Source organism: Ptychodera flava, chromosome 20 (assembly GCF_041260155.1).
Source record: "Ptychodera flava strain L36383 chromosome 20, AS_Pfla_20210202, whole genome shotgun sequence".
Lineage (NCBI taxonomy): Eukaryota > Metazoa > Hemichordata > Enteropneusta > Ptychoderidae > Ptychodera > Ptychodera flava.
The window spans coordinates 9609081-9627370 of record NC_091947.1 but is presented as its reverse complement, the minus strand read 5'-3'; the positions used below and the strand labels follow the sequence as shown (position 1 = coordinate 9627370).

The following is an 18290-nucleotide window of genomic DNA, read 5'->3' as shown; positions in this document are numbered from 1 at the left end:
TGAGATAATTTATGTTGGCAGGGCCTTTCAACATATTTTGAAGGATGGGAAAATGAAAATAATATTGAAGTCAGCAATAGTCTCTTACATATCTTCAAAATTTGTCTTGAAAAACTTATCTTCCAATGGTTTGATAAATCCAGAAGTCTGATTTGGAGTCAACAACTTATACAATCACACACCTGAGAGAAATCTTGAGACCTTTGATTTAGTCCAGTAAAATGTTTCTGAAAAGTCAAACAAGTGCAGGGAGCAGGTCATGACAGGCAGGAATGTAGGGCTTCATTGACATTAGGTTCTCCAAATAGATGCCATCAACACACAGCTCTGAACTTTTCATGCCCATTTTGTTGTTTACAAATCCAATCTTCCAGAGTAAAACCAATAAGGATATACCAGACCTTTGTGGTTAAAAGTTTCATCAAAATGATCAAAATTTAGTCATTTTTGTATACAATGCGAGGTACATGAATATTCTGCATTGATAAAGATCATTTGCATAGAATTTTAATACCAAAACAATGTTTATTAATACAATTTGCATAAATGAATACTAACACACCTACTGTCTTGTACTAACAGCATTTTTATCCCAAAGATTCTTGTGACTTTCTTTGGCTGATCAAGGATTTATATTCCTGTGACTCTCTTGGGCTGACCAAGGATTTATATTCCTGTGACTCTCTTGGGCTGACCAAGGATTTATCTACAGCAAGTAGATTTAGTCATGTACAGTATAAGTTATCAATTCTGCTTTGTTGATATATTCTAAGGAGATTGAATTGAAGTAAGTTTACCATTTATCTCACCATTTCATTCAGACTGATTCCTCGTTGCACATCTGGTGAAAGCCGCTTTTCATAAAAAAGTGCAAGGAATACTGTTTACCTTTTCATCGTCGCAAAAGTGATGTAAATTTACAAAGGATGTGAAGTGAGGAATAGCATGGCTCCTTTCGTTCACATTTTTGTACAGGAAGTCAAGATGTTACTCAGGTCCTCCTTAGCTGTGGCATTGTTTTACTTCAAGCAAAACATGGAAAACAATTTATTTTGAAATGAATGAAAGTTGTTCCACACTTCAAAAACAGGAGAAAGGTTATGTGTGATACTATAATTTCATATAGAAGAATACAAATATTTATTTCAAATCCTGAAACAAATCAACGTCGGTTGTAAGACTTTGTTGATTACAACAGAAATTACCAGTAAGCTGTATGATCTGCCAATGCCATTACACACATTCATATTCTTTACATTTACACTCAAAATATTGGAGATATAATTTTATTTTATTAAAAAAGTCTGACTCATACAGATTAAGAAGTTCACCCTAAATCTATTCACCTTGACACAATGTGCATGATATAAATCAATACAACAGTGAATGGCAGATTAGAGCTAATTATGGTGTAGGAGTTGCAAACTCCATAAAATCATTAGGTTGTTGTATAACCCACCTAATGAAAGTCACATTTTCAAATAGGAAATATGCAAAGCTGGACCCTGGGGAGAGAAATTCAGTGAAAAACGGACCTTGGGAGAGAAATTCAGTGAAAAAGTCACAGGAGAAAATAAACTTGCATTGATTTTATGTATCATGATAATTGTGTTCAACAGTAATTTGTGTGGTACCCTCTGTTGGTGACTTTCTTACATTTACACAATGATGCTGTAAGTTGATTTCTGTGTGTGGTTTGCTAAAGGAAATTGAAAATGGGTGTGTTTAGAGTCTATGAACAGCTCAACATATGTGCAAGTGGTATTTCAGTACATGTATACATGTATGATGGATATTCCATGACCAACTGTCTAGGCGAATTCTCCTGTGAAAAATGATAACATTCGAATGGGGCGGCTTACAGAATCAAGTATGTAATTGAGTTGACCTGTGGGGACATCCCAAGGCAAAAAATGTTCAACTCTGTAATTAACGTAAATGGTCATTTTTAATGGCATATCCAATATATCTCCATAAGTCATTTTACTTGAGACTGATAGCTTTCCACATGTGCACAATGTCAAAATTACTCCACTCATGTTAAAATAGCGATATAGCCATCAATAAGAGATGTTATTATGATTCATTAACATGTAAGGGACAGTGAAGAAAAAACTCACAGATTTGTAGAGATCACTATAATTAGAACTCTTCCTGCTTTAATTAAAACTTTTCCTTGACAATCAAATATTCCTGTGTTGCCTTCATGCTTGACAAGGAAAATTAAAGTGACAGATTGAAAATTTATGTCAGTCTTTGTTGGGAGGATACCAATGCTGTCATTTATATGGGTGTTAGGTGAGATGATCAACAGGAAACTGTAGTACAGATATGATGCAACAAGATTGGTGTTGTGGTATTTCCATCTTCAAAGCCAGTCAAAAACCTCTGTAATGCTAATTCCACACTTACTGTGATCTCTGACTCTTTGATAATAGTTTTCTGTTAGAGGTCTAGGTAGTGCAAGACCTTTGACCTGAGTACTACTCTATTTGCGTGTAAATAAACATGAGAACAGTATTTCAGCGCCAGTCAGAAACCTTTAGCCTAGTGACCTTGATTTCAGTACTCTGGTTACGTCTACGGTGTTACATCATAACATTCCCATTATGGGAGAACCATTTGATTTCTGGGGGGGATATGGAGGATTTTGAGAAAAAAAAAATTGTCACCAGGTGAGAGAGAAGAAAAAAAAAATTGATCCTGTCATGGCCTGAGAAAAAAAAAATTGTCATAACAGACAGAAGAGAAAAAAAAATTGTCACAATGCACCAGAAATAAGCAAAATTTGGAAACCTTATTCTCATGTATTCTTTGCCGGCGCGGCGCAAATGTTTTACCACAAGCAATTCTTATGTTTCTTTTCCCAGCACTTATGATATAAGCATGCACTACATAGGTCTACTTTACACCTCAGTACACTCAATGTTTTCCTTCCATTTTCTGACCCAAGAAATCATATTTCAGGATTTCTGTTGCCATATCTCAATAGCATAGGCACTATCTAAAGGGGACTATTTGACTTCTGTAAATTGTGAAAATTTAAAACACAAGACAGGAGTCAATAAACTAGTGTTAAAACCAATATTATTTTCTCAATATGAATTTGTTAGAAAGATGTAAAAAATTGAGGAACAACAAATATGATGAAATACAATGTGTGAGCCTTGTTTTTCTGACCACAAACACCGGATCGCAAACATACCATATTCAGGCTTTTCATTAGAAGCTGGCAGCTGGAGAAATGACACAAGAAGGTCACAGATTTTCGTTCCTGTATATTCATTTGTCTTCAGTCTCTGGCAAACAGAACTGTTTTTCACAAATTGTATTGTCATTGTTTGGTAGTTGAATATTGTGACTCAAAAACTGATCGTGCAAAAAAATGTAAAAAATATCAGTGTTCAATGTCATTTTCAAAACAGTTTTACCGAGTGCAAAATAAACTGAAACTCCTCTCAGATTGCACCATTAAACACATCAATTTCTCAAAATTTCCAATACGAGAGGGGGAACCCCCCTCTCGTGCTCTCCCCCCTTGGGGTATTCTAATAGTTTCACTTAGTAAACAAATTAAAAAAACTCTCAGATTGCACCAGACTGCACCATTGCACACATCAATATCTTAAAAAATTCCATGTAAGATAGGGGAAAGCCCCTGTGACACTTCCCCCTAAGCCTCTCTCATGTTCTCCCCCTGTACTTTCAAATTCTGCCCCGTCAGATATCCTAGTGAAAACCCTGTCATAATATCCATCCAAATTAAACAATATACTATATGGTTAGATACTGCGTGATCTTTTATATTTTTATTTTATTGTGACTTTGAATTTCATTTTGATGTGTTCACCTTTTTTGAACCATCATGAGATAACTGATGATAGTCTAGCAGGGTACATCAAGATTTGAAAGGTCTTTACTGTTGCTGTAATTACATGTATTGGTATTTAACTTTTCTAAGTGGGGAATGGTCAAAATTTCAGAGTTAGAGAGGGAGGTTACTTAAATTCATCATGGTTGGTGAAGGGGGGGAGGGTCACTCGAAATTTCGGAGTTTCAGGCCGTCAATAATGACGGCTCCCTTATATACAACACATTACAAACTTGATGACCAATAAAAAAAAATTTGCACTGCTACTCCATTTGGAAAAAAAAAATTGATGCAGGTCTGACAGTAGAAAAAAAAAATTGCTGTCACTCTGACAGGAAAAAAAAATTTGCTCCCATACCCTCTTCCTCCATACCCCCCCAGAAATCAAATGGTTCTCCCCTTATGCCAAGAAATTTCCACTTGTAGTTTGTCTTTTCAGAAATATTTGCAGTCTGATGGCAGTTTGATACCTTTTCATGTAGGAATTTTCTTACACAGCCTGATTTTCCCCATGTGCAAAATCAGTAAAATAGTGGTATTGAGCCAAAACCTATAATAGTTTCACCTATTTTGAGTGGTTTCAGTAAAAATCATGATTACAATATGTATGTTTTCAAGAACCTCAACTGTTTGAGTCTTTGTTCAAATGCAACAAATGGGACATGTCATGTCTCACTGGTTTTAGCCAACTTGACCTGATGGTGTCAGTGACCTATGAACTTTGCTGAATAAAGGGTTAACTGGACCCAATGTGTTTCAAACAGGTTTAATATTAGCTTTTCATTCCTTGTCTGACATTGTGATTCTACGACATTAAAGAGAAGTTGAACTGTTCAAATCTATAGTATTACTGTGTAAAAGGAAATGTAAAATTCAAAGATTATTTTTCAGACCTGGGATTTCAATTTCTTTCAAAGTACAAATACCCTGTTTGAGGTGCTTTACCTTACATGAACATGTGTGGTGAGCGCGCCATAGCTTCTGACTGCAACATTGTAAGTAGACAAACCTGACTTACTAGCTGAAAAAATCAAGTAGAGTCAAATAGAATTGTAATCTTACACCACATGTTGAATACTATATGTACAACTGACATGACTAGGACTAACTGATCGACTAGGTTTCAACCCATAGAGGTAAATCAGTAATTCTTCATAGGGGAAATACGAAAGCTAGAGAAAAAGTGATGTATAAACTAAATGAGCTATGATCAATGAAAATGTATAGTTTATATGTACACCGATTTTACATATTGAATATTACAGAATTGTGTACAGTGTAGATTTTTTCCTTTTGCATAGAATGCACCATTTCAGATAACAAATATAAGTGTCAGGAAAAATAAAATTTCACATCAAGTGTTTGTCAAACATTTGTGTGTGGGATATAGTACCTGAAATCCATTTCAAGTGCGGAAATATTTTAGACAAATGCATAAGTAAACATGGTAAATGGTACCAAGGTTTTCCCCATGTCAGATGCATACATACATGTACATGTATAGTCATGTATGGAAACAACTGAAATAATACAGTACAAAATGTGTAAATCCAATGATTTATTTGTTTCCCAACTGTAGCAAAATTGTTGAATGAGTGCTATTCTGTCATGTCAATATCACTCATCATTTCAGTGTTCCTAATCCAGATTATAAACTTATCATTTACTTACTTTGATGTACTGTGAGTAAATCACATTGATTTACATGCATTGGTACATGTACCAGACTGGTAGAGGTTCATACATCTTGACTGTGCAGCATTGTTGGCCATGTTGCATTTACTTGACAGGAATTACATAATAGGATTTTAGTTCTACCATGTGGAAAAAACAAATTGATGAACCATTTACCCCATACTGCTCAGAATGATTGTCTGTTTGAATGTGATTACTTTTCTCAGCATGGCAAGCAATATCACTTTTATGGTGATATTCATGGGTATGTTTTCAGCCATGCACCCTCAAAAACAATACGTGTATGTTTGCTGCGAGTTATTTCTGTGATGATAATTCATTCTGTTTACTATACAATAATAACACTAGTGCATTGCTGGCGTTGTTTCTCTTCTCTGGTTAGACTGATAATGTTTCAAATGCAGATAGCTGTTGTAACATTCCTCTGCCAGATGCTGATATAAATATGAAACATGGGGATAGATTTCATGTTACATTAGTAGAGCTATCTCATGACAGTTTTAAATTTTCTATATGAAATATGTCAATTTTAGGGCATGATAATTGTTAGCACAGATGTGAAATCCCATCACTTTCCATAGACTCATCATCCATTATTTGATAAAAATATTACTCATTGGAGAAGTCTAATTTGTAGGTCGCAGGAAGTCCCTGAATAAGTTCAAACCCTTCAGGACTGTCCTTGAAGCAGGGAGGCTTGAATTTATGAAGAAAAATTTGCTCATGAAGGTTAATATCTAATTATTATGATGATAGAACATTGAAAGAATAAAACTTAACGTCCATGTCTTGATTGCGTGAATTTGAATACATACTATCACCCTCTCACAGAGAAGAAAGGGTTTACTGGCTCTTGGTTACAATTCTTTGATAATAGGATTAGATTTGTATCTAGAAAGCCGTTACCAGAAGTAGCATTCATAAATTAATGCAATTTGAGAAATGGATTGGCATATAATTAATTTAACACAATTTAAAAGAAAATTGCATGAGTTTATATATTACGAGCTCTGGGTTGCAATTCTCTGATAACTTTGACTACAGTCTTAGATTTGACATTAGAAAGCCATTATACCAGAAGAGATATTCATCATTCCATTAACAAAATGGAATGTGATAATCAATTTATGACTTTTCGAAAGAAAATTCAGAGATGTTTGACTTATATAAATACATACATTTTTATCTTTGTTGACAGTAATAGGACACTCAGCATATCTGTACAAGATCGTTGCAAGGTTCATGTTCATCACGTTGCATGTTTCAGTTAAATGCGTTGAATCTGTACATGTAATTTTGTTTTAACTGTCACTTTAGTTTACTGTGGTCTTCTTCCAAAATCTTAAGACAAGATTTGTGTGACAGAATGTAGTCTTTCATACCATTTGAATTTCTGCCATACAGCAGTGGAGGTTCTACTGCTAAGGTTTGTGTGCTTGAATAGAGCAAATAACAAGGTTGTAAGATTTGTTTTCTTGACTGGCGTAGATGCTGGATAACATCTTGTTTCCGAAAATAAATACACTGGACCAGGTATTTTTTTACAAAACACGCCAGAAATATGGTATTAATTTGAGCTCAACTCAATCCTGATTGTTGTCATTTATTGAAGAGAAAATCAATGAAATACCTGTGCATACAGCTACAGTGTGTATGTACGTATTTGCTGTGTTGTTCCTTTTCTGTGGTGTGCATGTAAATGCACAACACGAGTGTTTTCTCTAACTGCAGTTGCAGTACATTGTATGTGCCTTACTTGTACGCAACACCGATACTTTCATATCCTGTGCATACATGTCTATGGGTACATTGCATTTTAAACATCATTTCTCAAACATTCACTGTTTATGAGCTGTAACCTGAGATCTGACAGTGACAGTTCTATGAATTTTTGATCAGCATAGATAGAGCTTGGTAAATCTGAGTCACCTACTCTTCATATGGCCATCTGCCATTGTGTAGCATTTCAGACTGACTCATTCCAAATCTTCATGACATGCATTTGTATGTATGATATCAGTTTTACTTGTCACTGACTGAACTGCCAACGTGTCGAATTTGAAATCTAGAATAATGTGGCCTGGTTTCTTGACCTTTAACCATTCATACATAATCTCCAGTCTGTTGCTATTCCTGTCAATTTAAATCATCACATTCAAGTGTACATGTACATGTATGTAAAGTAGCAATGTACTTGTTCACAAGTGCTGGAAGTAAATGAAAATGATTTCTAATTTTCTCTACATGTATGTCAAGTGCACTTGTTTGTAAATGTACTGTTTGGGGAAAAGTAATTATTTTGCACGCCATTTTTGCTGTGCTTATGAAAGAATTAAGAGAAACATTAATGATATCCTTTCAGATATTACATGATAAAGAAAACCATTTTTTTGGTGTGTACTGTTGTATAACAACTTACACATTGATAAAAGTATCACCAATACTATGTTTTTAGACTTCTGAAAAAAAGAACATGGACATCTGCTCACTTGACTGGTCTAAGAGTATGTAAATACTTTCTCCTCCAGCTAAGATTACCATAAGACATGATGACATTTGAACGGATAGATGATGCCAAACAGACAAAAGCGATATTCTACTGTTTGGTGGCATGATATTATCTATCTACCAGTCTGATCAATTATATATTCCACAAAAGTCTGCGGCAGTTTTGCTGATAAGTCAAGCTAGTTCAGGGAAAGATAATCATCTTTGTTCATGAATTAATACATAGTTATTTACTTGCATTCTCTCTTCTCAGAATATTTCTTTGCAGATTCCAGCAAGCAGTAAGTCTGACCTGGATTTGGACAATATTCCAGAGGTGAGTTGTGCTAACGGTAGAGCAAGTGTAAAATACACGTGTCAGAGATTCATATGGCATGTACTTCCGGCATTCTCTGCCTGATAGCCTTCAGACAGGGAAGATAACAAGGAACATCAAGGATGAGATATCTGTCATGGCAAAGTCTGGGGAAATCAAAATTGCCAGGAAATCAGAGTAAACTTTCATAAGTGCATGTATCTTCCTTCAGGAAAACTCACGTCATAAAATTTGGAATAATATATGAAACTTCTTCCTGCTAAGATGATAAGGTGTTTTCACTGTACAGTCAGATGTGAATTTTTAGCCTTATCACCCCATTTCCGTGTGTGGTGATCCCTCTTTGCTATAGAAAACACTGGCACTGGGCCAAACCATGATGGTTAAAGGGTGAAACTGATTAATAATTGCACCAGTGTGGCTTATCCATTGTATCGTAGGATGTGCAATTGAAGTAACTTACAGCTGAAATTGAATGGTACTTTCTTTGATCAAAGACAGCCCTGATTTATGGTAATACAAAGTAAAAGTGTTAAACTTATGTCAAACTTTTACTGTAGGAAACTTTCAACCAATCCTGTTTAAAGTGTTGAGAGAAAATGTTGAGTTGCTCAAGCATTTCATCGCTGGACCTAAATTACTAAGAATTGATACGTATGTACTGTCGTGGTGACATGCTATGTACACACTATGAAAATAACATGAAATATTGGCATTTCATCAAAAAAAGTTCACGCCACACTTTCTGTTAGGCTATCAAAGTGAAACCACCCAAGCTGTAGTTTAGCAACTTGCATTTGTTGAAATTGTCAACATCTACTTCATTACATATCTGTCCACAGCAGCACATTCTGCCTAGGCCCTCATTACTTCAATCCTATCTCAGTGTGTGTGTGTGTGGAGTCAAACACAACAGTACATGATGGAGTGTTTACAGGGCTAAAGTGTCAATGGGGCAAAGCATTAATGCATTTTTCTTTTCACACAGCCATTGACTCAAATGCCTAAGACCAGCACACCATATTTGGACGGTGAACGTTGTCTGCTGTGTCGATGTGAAAGGCCAGATCCACCAAACAAGACATCCAAAGACTCTGAGAATAACAGTAAAACTGGTACTCAGACGTCAACAAACTCCACGAATACTAAGTCACCTGCTGGTGCAGCGCACACTATTGCTCAGGTCAGTAATCTGTCAGTGTCTTCAGGAATACTGATCAATCAGGATATCTTGCCCCACCTTTGCCCTACCTCTGTCACCTATATTGTGTCCTTCATTACTAGTGAGGCGAAATCTTGCTTCTGTGAATGGAAATAATTCTTGAAAGCAGATTTGCATGGATAATCTCAAACCAACCAATAAATGTTACAAGCCTTGTTTTCTGATCTGTCCATCTCCACTTAAAAAATACCACTTAAAGTATTTTCCATTTTCCTCATGAAACTTTCTTGGTAAGAACAATGTGTATCCATTGAAGGGTTAATCCACTTTTTATTGAATGGAAGCTTGTTGAACACCTGTTTTCTCTTTGTGACACATCAAAGATATTGCATAAAATTCAAATTCAACCGACAACATGTAGTGTGACTCTTATATTTCATACATGAAGTTCTGTATTCAAATTATTGACTGACATTGAATGGAAGACTTATTAAATCAAATACAATTCCTTTCACATACTTTGGATAGAAAGTTCATCAATATTAGCCATACTTTGGACTTGTGTAACTTCATAAATATAATTGTTAAGAGACTACTCCTCTGGACTTAATTTAACTAGATAATTGTTTACTGATTAATCCTCTTCAATTGATCACATTTGGGATACAGATAAGTAAATTTGTGACTCTTGATCTCGGCAAATGCAACTTGTTTTCCACAAAAAAAAAAAGAAATTGTTTGATTCATACTGTGTTGTAGTAAAGATATAGATGCTAATATCATGTGACATCACGACAGCTTCCATTGTGGGTGTGTCCAGACTGCCGACGTACTGTTGAAGATGAAGAAAAGAAAGCGGCATCACAGCCATCACTTTTGGTAAGCTTTGTTGTCATCACGTCAGTCTTGCCATGCAAAATCCCTGATACTTCCACAGTGAAAATCAAAGAATTGCCTTTGTCCAGTCAGGCTGACATTACCATTGCTGTCCACAATCGACTTCAAGAGATGGACTGCCTCATCGTTGTTGGGGGCAGTCTATTTATGTATTCATGGCTAAACAAAAAGGTGGATTTTAAAGAAGGGAATATTGTAAATTTGGCTTTGGAATAGGACAGAAAGGTGATTCCTATTTATATGGTAATTGGCCACCCATGTAACATTTGAGGACATGGAGAGAATTGGCTGTCGTCAAATATAAATTAGGTATATAGTTGCCATGTTGAATATCATGAAGAGTATTTTGTCAAATTGACTGTAAAAGTGATTAAACCCTGCCTGATATAGTGTAGCATATTTGACAAATATTGAAAACACAGCTGTGAAAAAGATCCGATGGTGCTTAAATTAGTAAATCCAAATTTATAGGGGATTGATTCAAGTGCCCTTGAAGACCATTGACCTTTGTGTATCGTACAGAAATGCAAACTGTTCAGGACCAACTACTTTCAACCGCGAGCCTTTTGTTCTGTACTTGTTCATTGCACTTCCCAATGAAAACAGTAAAATACCCTGTTTGACATGAGTACACCTGACTTCAGGGCAGACGACCTTTATCCCTGACCAGTATCCTTGACAGGAAATATCATGTGACCTATTTTGAAGTGTGCTGTCGACAGGGAAGGACATTCTATCTTTTGGCATCAGGTTATCAGATTTTGTGATCTCATTGAGGTTGCAAATCCACAGTTTCTTGATATTTGAATCTTTTATCTCCAAAAACGTAGACCCAGGACTTGCTGCTTCAGCCTCCCCTTCCGCTACTCAGTACGGTCCAAGACATGGAGACGGCCTTGGATAGTGGAATCAGTGTGGATCAAGCTACCCAAAATGGCTCTGTCTGTAACTGTGAAGCATGTACTGAACGGAGACAGATAGCAGCAGATCATGAGAGAGAAACTCAGCAGCTACAATCTTGCTGGATTGAACTCCGTCATGCTGTCAGATGTGTCTACAGGGAAGCTGGTACTGCATTAGCTGGTAGGTTGTGTGCATAGTTTCCAAAAACTGTCAACGTTTGACTGCCACTGTCTGGAAACAGTCAATGGTACTCCCTTTGCATCGGAATGGTGCATGACTGTCTGCCAGTGTGAAATCATTGACTCCAGATGTACAGTTCACATATTTGCTTCATACAAGATCAAGTAGTTCAGAAAGAGAGTATACATGGCACATAGAAGTTCATTTCTGCTCCTTGATACTGAGCAAAAATCAAGGGGTAACATATACAGCTGTTGCTGCAGTGGCCAGTTTTTAATAGCAATGGTATTTTAGATTTACATGTCACCCATTCACAGTGATGGTTAGGGCCAAACCCATAGTCATCAATGGTGATGTGGATCTGTTTACAGGGACTGAGGGTGAGCAGGTTAGCAGTGTCCTTGACTCTACTTTATGATGTTTCATAGGTACACATGATAACACAATACATTCCTTTATCCGACCCTCAACAGATGAAGATGCCGGCTCAAAACTTGATGTCGAACGCCAAAAGGAGCTAGTTCACAAACTATGCATGCGTGATCCTCACCAGCTTTTCCAAAGGTTAGAGTCGCAGGGCCGTGAGTACATTATTGAGATGAAGGTCCGGCTACTAAAACAGCTGTCATCTGGGCACAAGACACTACAGCAGGCAAAGCAGTTTGTTAGTATGGTATTGGAAGAATACGGAGCTCTGTGTTCAGCGTCTCGGGCACTGGCCAAGATACTTACTGAGTTGGTGAGTACAGTCACAGTCTTTATTCCTCTTGTTGGTTTTGGAATCATCACTAAAGTTATGCCATGTAAAACGTTGTCATCAAGTAACACTTCACATAAATAAGTAATGTGTATGCCCACTAGAGCAGCACAAATTTGCCGAGGGCATGCTTAGATATTTATATTTGCATGAGGATAATTCACAATATTTGAGATTAACTCATTTGTGAGTCAGTATTTACGTCTCCATCTCTGAAATTCTACATTTTAATAAAATGATCAGTTTTTCGAGAAGTACCCAAATATTTGTTTATGAAAATACCTTGGTACACAAAAAAGCCTCTTACAAATAATGTTGAACCTGCAGAACAAGAATGCCAGTTCAAACAGTGTGGTCTGTTTGTGTAATTATGTTGACTCTGATCCAGAGGCTACAATGGATTGAAATAAAAGGCCTTCAGACATAAACACTGCTATTGTTAACGTCTTCCACTCGTGGCTTGGAGTAAGTGCAAGCAGTGTTTCCCCAAAGTGCTGCAATTAAAGCTCAAATATTAGAGCTGAGATGCCAACAAAGGCAGGAAATTTATTTCCTGTAATCCCATAACTATTTCCTGAAGGTAAAAAATACTATCCATTGTGATGGAGGGAAATTTGTAGGTGGTTTTGTTGGTAAAAAAACCAAAGTAATGGTTGTGGTGTAGGCATAAGTCACCAAAGGAAATAGTGAAAACATTTATTTTTAAATTTGCTGTTTGGAAAATGTTCTTGAAGCTTTACCAACCATCAAGTGTGTATTTCACTGTTTGTAGAATACAGTGGTAGTTAGATGAATTTATTTGTTGTAATTTTGTTAATTACATTGATAGGATCGTTCTATTTAAAAGATACTATGGTGAGCAGCAGGAAGTAATTGTAGGAGTAGGGGAGGCCTTGGAAAGAGCATCTATTTGCTTGTATCACCGGTTGTGCCAGTTTTTTGTGCTTTGTCATGTTGTTTACCTTTGAACTGCTACTTGAAGAACCACATTCCAGATAAGATATATAGCAGAAGGCAAATTGTTCACATTGATGTACAATTCTATTTAAGAGTAACAGTCAGTGTTTTAGATGAGTGTATATACAGAACAACCGGACTGCAAAGTCACAAATATTGCCGTCTGAAAAGTTTTAACCCTTTGAGTATGTAATTTTTCATACCAAAAGTTTTAGTGCAGCATGTTGCCAATTTTTTATGAATTTTCCTGTAATATTTACTTTGGACCTATTGGACATCACATAGCATTGGCTACAACTGTTTATCAAAATTTTGGCAAAAATCTGAAATATGGCCAGGGTATATTTAATAAAGGCAACAAAAATTGACTTTAGAGCTGAAAGGTATACTGCCACCTGTTCCAATTTTGCCACAGGTATCATGGTAAGAGAAAATCTAACCAATCACAGATTTTAAGCGGGTGGCCACTTTTTAAAAACAGCGCCCTCACATGAGCATTTTGAATACCAAGGAACGCCCTTTTAACCATATATGGGCATATTTAGATTACAGGTGACCGTATAAGTTTAAAGGGTTAAGATCTCATGCCATTATTCCTTTGTTGCATTTGACTTCCTTGTTTTGAATACATCACTCTAATGAACTTTCAGCTATCAATTTACACTTAACACTTTTCAACTTACATGTACAGTCATTGGTTTTTACCCAGTGAGGCATTGCGTAGCACCCTATGCTGTGAACTTCCCATTCTTGTTGGTTATCCCTTTTCCCATTCACCATCTTGTGAATTTTATTGGTTGTGGTTTTTACCCTGTCAACCAACATTCTGTCTTCTAACCTCTGTGCAGTGATTTAACTCCACTGTTTTACTTTGCAAGTGTGTTTTGAAACAAAATGTTTGTTTGTAGGATATCGGCTATGATCCCAAGAAAGTGACCGAGATAACAAGTATTCATTATCATGTAGGAATAAATTTCATGCAGTTTTACTAATATTAGCTACTGTACATTAAAAAATTCATTTTTCTGACCAGGAAACTGAGCATCTGTCAAAATTCAACCTTACGTGGGAGTTCCACAACAAACACCTTTTCCAAAGTATAGTGTACACCGATCCTCTGGTACAGAACAGTTTACCCATGTTGATGGAACAATTACGACCTAAGGAAAATTCAAGAGACTGCTACTATCAAGACACTTATCCAAACCTCTACCACAGGTGAGACAAACTCTTGTCCTTGATTGTTACCTTCAAAAGATGTTCTTTGGATCACTCCATATCTCTTTGACTTGGTACAGCCATAACTTTTTGTTACAACCACAATATGATGGCCAGCAGCAAGGAGCTCAAATTTGTTTTGGAAGTAAGAAACACGCAGAGCTGATGTCGAATGTCACATATTTTTGCCGGTCGTTAAATCTTGCTAAATCCGCACATATGGGGCTTTCATACAACTATTTTATATTAAAGACTGTTTACTTATTAAAACTTCAACACTTATTATTTCACAGGTATACAAAGTTTGATACTGAGATGTCCAGCGTATCTGTTGATTGGAGAGACTGTCAACAACTCATGGAAATGTTCCATGAGGAACAGGTTAGTTCACTCCGTGGCTTTATGGTCCAAATTTTTACTTTGAGAATTCATGGTTTAATACCCATCCCTTTGCCGATAATGATCCAGATACCTAATATTTTGTGATTTTGATGACACCCATCGCATGAAAGTTACATAAAACCCTTCTCTCGTCGCCATTTCTAGTGAAATAATAGTCCAACCTTGTCATGCAACAATAAGTGGAGTTTTGGTAATGTTTTACAAGCCGTAGTGGCAGAGCAGAAATCTGTCATGTTACTTTTCACTCGAGATGTTAAAAATTGGATTTGTCTTAAGGAGTTGTAGGAATGTATTACATTTCTGCTATTTACATACTTACGAGTTATTATAAGCAGGTAGTTTAGAAACTTTCGCCCACTCAATATTGTACTGCCATTAACAGATCTAAACATTTATGAGTTATTAATACCACATTACTTGTTGTGTATTCTGTTTGGTAATTTCACAGAATTAAAGTTGTAAATTGTATTTTTTTGTCTTTGTGATTATTAAGACTTTTCATAGCTAACTTATCTGGTAATCAACAGAAGCAGGACACAGTAGCTGCAGATTTGATCTTCACACAGTACACTCGGTTTTTTTTCAAGAAATAGCTCACAATTCTTTGGACAATTTCAATCATTCCAGGCTACTCTGAAAGCAAAACAACGCATGCTGAAGGAAGATTGGGAATTTTTCAAAGCTCAGAGGAGAGCATTAGAGGCTCAAGTCAGTCAGAAAAGTTCAGGAAATAAACCAACTAACTGTCCAGATTTCAGTGCACTTTGGGGTCAGCTCCTTGACGGAGAGAAACCATCAGAGAGTGATCTTCATTGCTCAACGTGTAAACGGAAAAGGTGAATAAATAAAATATTTGTTGATTCCTTGCAGTAAAGATCTATGTTTATGAGAAATAGAATATTTTAGAGGTTGAAGTAATTTATGTTGTGCCGCTTACCAAAAGTAGTCATGAAGCAAATTGACAACTGATACAGACCTCTGTGAAGATGACTTTTGAAGTAGAGTGACCCAAGCCGATGAACAAGTGAACAAGTAAATCCAAAATTTGTGCTTTGGTGCTTTGGTTTTATAATGTACCATGCTTCAGTCTGTCCAGATTTTGCGCATTATCCACAGTAGATATTTTCTCCCAAAAAGGTTGTACCCTGGCATGAACAACATGAAGTCAAGATGTCTTTCTGCATTTGATAAACTTGGTCTTTTTACTTTTTATTTGAATTAAAACTGACTCCAATGTTATTAAACTCTGTTCATTTTTAACAACCAATGTTGATCATGCACAGTCTCTCAGATTATCTAGGGTTTGTTGCGCGGAGGTTAAATCTGTAAATCTGTTTTTCTGACAATACCTATAGACTTGCACTCAATACAGATATGTCCTTCTTTTTCATCATTCATAAAGGTGCCCATGTGATGAATGCAGTATATCACACATGATAACCTGTGGTTTGATAAGTCCAGACCTGTGTAACGATCTTACTGTTCCAACCCACAATCTCCATAGTGCCGTTAACTTGGATTCCAATTCCCACATCACATCACTAGAGGCGCTACATCACTTGTCCATCAATCCGCCAGATATCTCATCATCTACATCATCAGAGTGTTCTTCTCCTCGAGGGTCGGATGACATGATTCCGATATTTTCCAGGAATGATCTCACTACATCAGGGTAAGTATCACTCTTGTCTTGACTCTCAATATCTACATCTGATACACATTGCTCTTCAAGCCATTTTCCATCACCTAGTTATAACACCTTCATCCCTGTTTCCTGTTGAATCCATATATTAAAATTGAGCCTCCTTGTCGGCAAGAATTTTGTAGCCTCATAGTTTAATCATTTCCCTCCTATGGGACTACAGAATGATTGCCAGATCACGAGTATGCACACTTTTGATGAGCATGTAGATCAAAGTGTTTTCCTCAAGTTCAATTTGATTTGATAAGTCATCTGTAGACAGCCTCTCAAGAATCCTAATTGAATGTTTGAGGTATCAAAATTACCCTTACTTGTTGTAGTTGTGTTGAACTTTGAGTTATCACATTTTCAGGAGTGTCATGACTACATAAGAGATGTTCAACAAAAAAAAAGGATTAATCTAAGACTTTGTTGAAATCTTTGTTTGTCTCACTACCTGTGGCTACAACTTTTCTTGCGCCACGGAGAGCTCTGTAGGGTCAATGATGTGCCACTTGGATTCTGCAAAAAATTATTTTTACCGACCCCATTATGAATATCTCCATCGCCTTCTCCCGAATGTCTCTTGTAGAATGAGTTCACCAAACGGCCATTTCTCAGGAGATGATGAAAACAAGATAGACGGCTTAGACTCGGATGATGCTTTGTCGGATCAGAGCAACCAGTGTTACCACTCGTCCAAGGAGAATATGGGACAGTGCCAGGATGACGTGCAGAAACAAGCCAACGGAACACTCAAGTCAGCAGAGGAAATGCACAATGAAGCAGATGACGATGTTGACATTGATGACGATGAGGATGACGACGATGAAGATGAAGATGATGAGGACGACGACGAAGATGATGACGAGTGTGAGGATGAAGAGGAAGATGATGAAGAGGATGATGGAGATGATGAGGATGATGAGGATGAGGATGATGAAGATGACGAGGAAGAAGAAGAGGAAGAAGAAGACGGCTGTGAATGTGAGACATGTACAAGAGATGAAAGCTTGAGTTTGGAAAAGGCAACTGACACAAATGTAAGCTTCCATTATACACCTATGACAATTATTTTTACCCCTGGGTATGAGCACATGTTTTTCACATACTTGCACAGTGAAAATTAAACAAATAAGGCTTAGCAAGCATGTTAATAGTCACTTTCCCCTGTGTATCATTTTTAGCTCACATTTGGTATACCAATGTTAGGTTATCATATAAGCTGAAGTTGGTGACGTCTGTATGTATGTATGTATGTATGTATGTGTGTACGTATAGTATGTCCGTCAACATCAAAAACTCGCGAACCGCTGCACTTTTAAGCTTGGTATTTGGTGTGTTGATGCATGCTGGGCTATAGATGGGATTTTGTTCAAACGAAATTTGCATTGCCAAAATTATGCAAATGAGCTTACAAAATGTGAAAATGGTGAAGAATTAATAACTCAAGAACCGTTGGTTTGATTGCTTTGAAAATTTGTGAAAATTTATCTTGAATTTTGTATTTTTGCTGAATATTTTGGTTATTTTTCTCATTTTAAGTAAACATTCTTCCCCTTAACCACCAGCCCAGTTGCTCTCAAATTTTGGTTGGATGTTTGCAAGGGTGTTACCCTTGTAATTGCTGAAATTACAACAAAATTGGAAAAATTACTGTTTTGGGGCAATTTTGTCATTTTTGGTCAAAAAATCTTAAAAAATATTTTCTTTTTAAAGCCCCTGGACAGACAGCTTTTATAT

The 18290-nt window shown here is 36.6% G+C and overlaps 1 protein-coding gene across 2 annotated transcripts in view; it reads left to right on the top strand.

The window, feature by feature from the left end:
* LOC139119970 (protein FAM193A-like) overlaps window positions 1-18290 on the top strand; it is a 29107-nt gene that overhangs the window by 2102 nt on the left and 8715 nt on the right. Inside the window, exons 2-11 of one of the 2 annotated variants that reach the window (XM_070683938.1) lie at window positions 8328-8390; window positions 9379-9573; window positions 10351-10431; window positions 11280-11532; window positions 12006-12271; window positions 14280-14464; window positions 14758-14845; window positions 15494-15702; window positions 16269-16538; window positions 17140-17590. In XM_070683938.1, the coding sequence (XP_070540039.1) occupies window positions 8328-8390; window positions 9379-9573; window positions 10351-10431; window positions 11280-11532; window positions 12006-12271; window positions 14280-14464; window positions 14758-14845; window positions 15494-15702; window positions 16269-16538; window positions 17140-17590 (2061 nt within the window). The remainder of the gene's footprint in view (window positions 1-8327; window positions 8391-9378; window positions 9574-10350; window positions 10432-11279; window positions 11533-12005; window positions 12272-14279; window positions 14465-14757; window positions 14846-15493; window positions 15703-16268; window positions 16539-17139; window positions 17591-18290) is intronic. The other variant, XM_070683940.1, reaches the window with a different exon arrangement.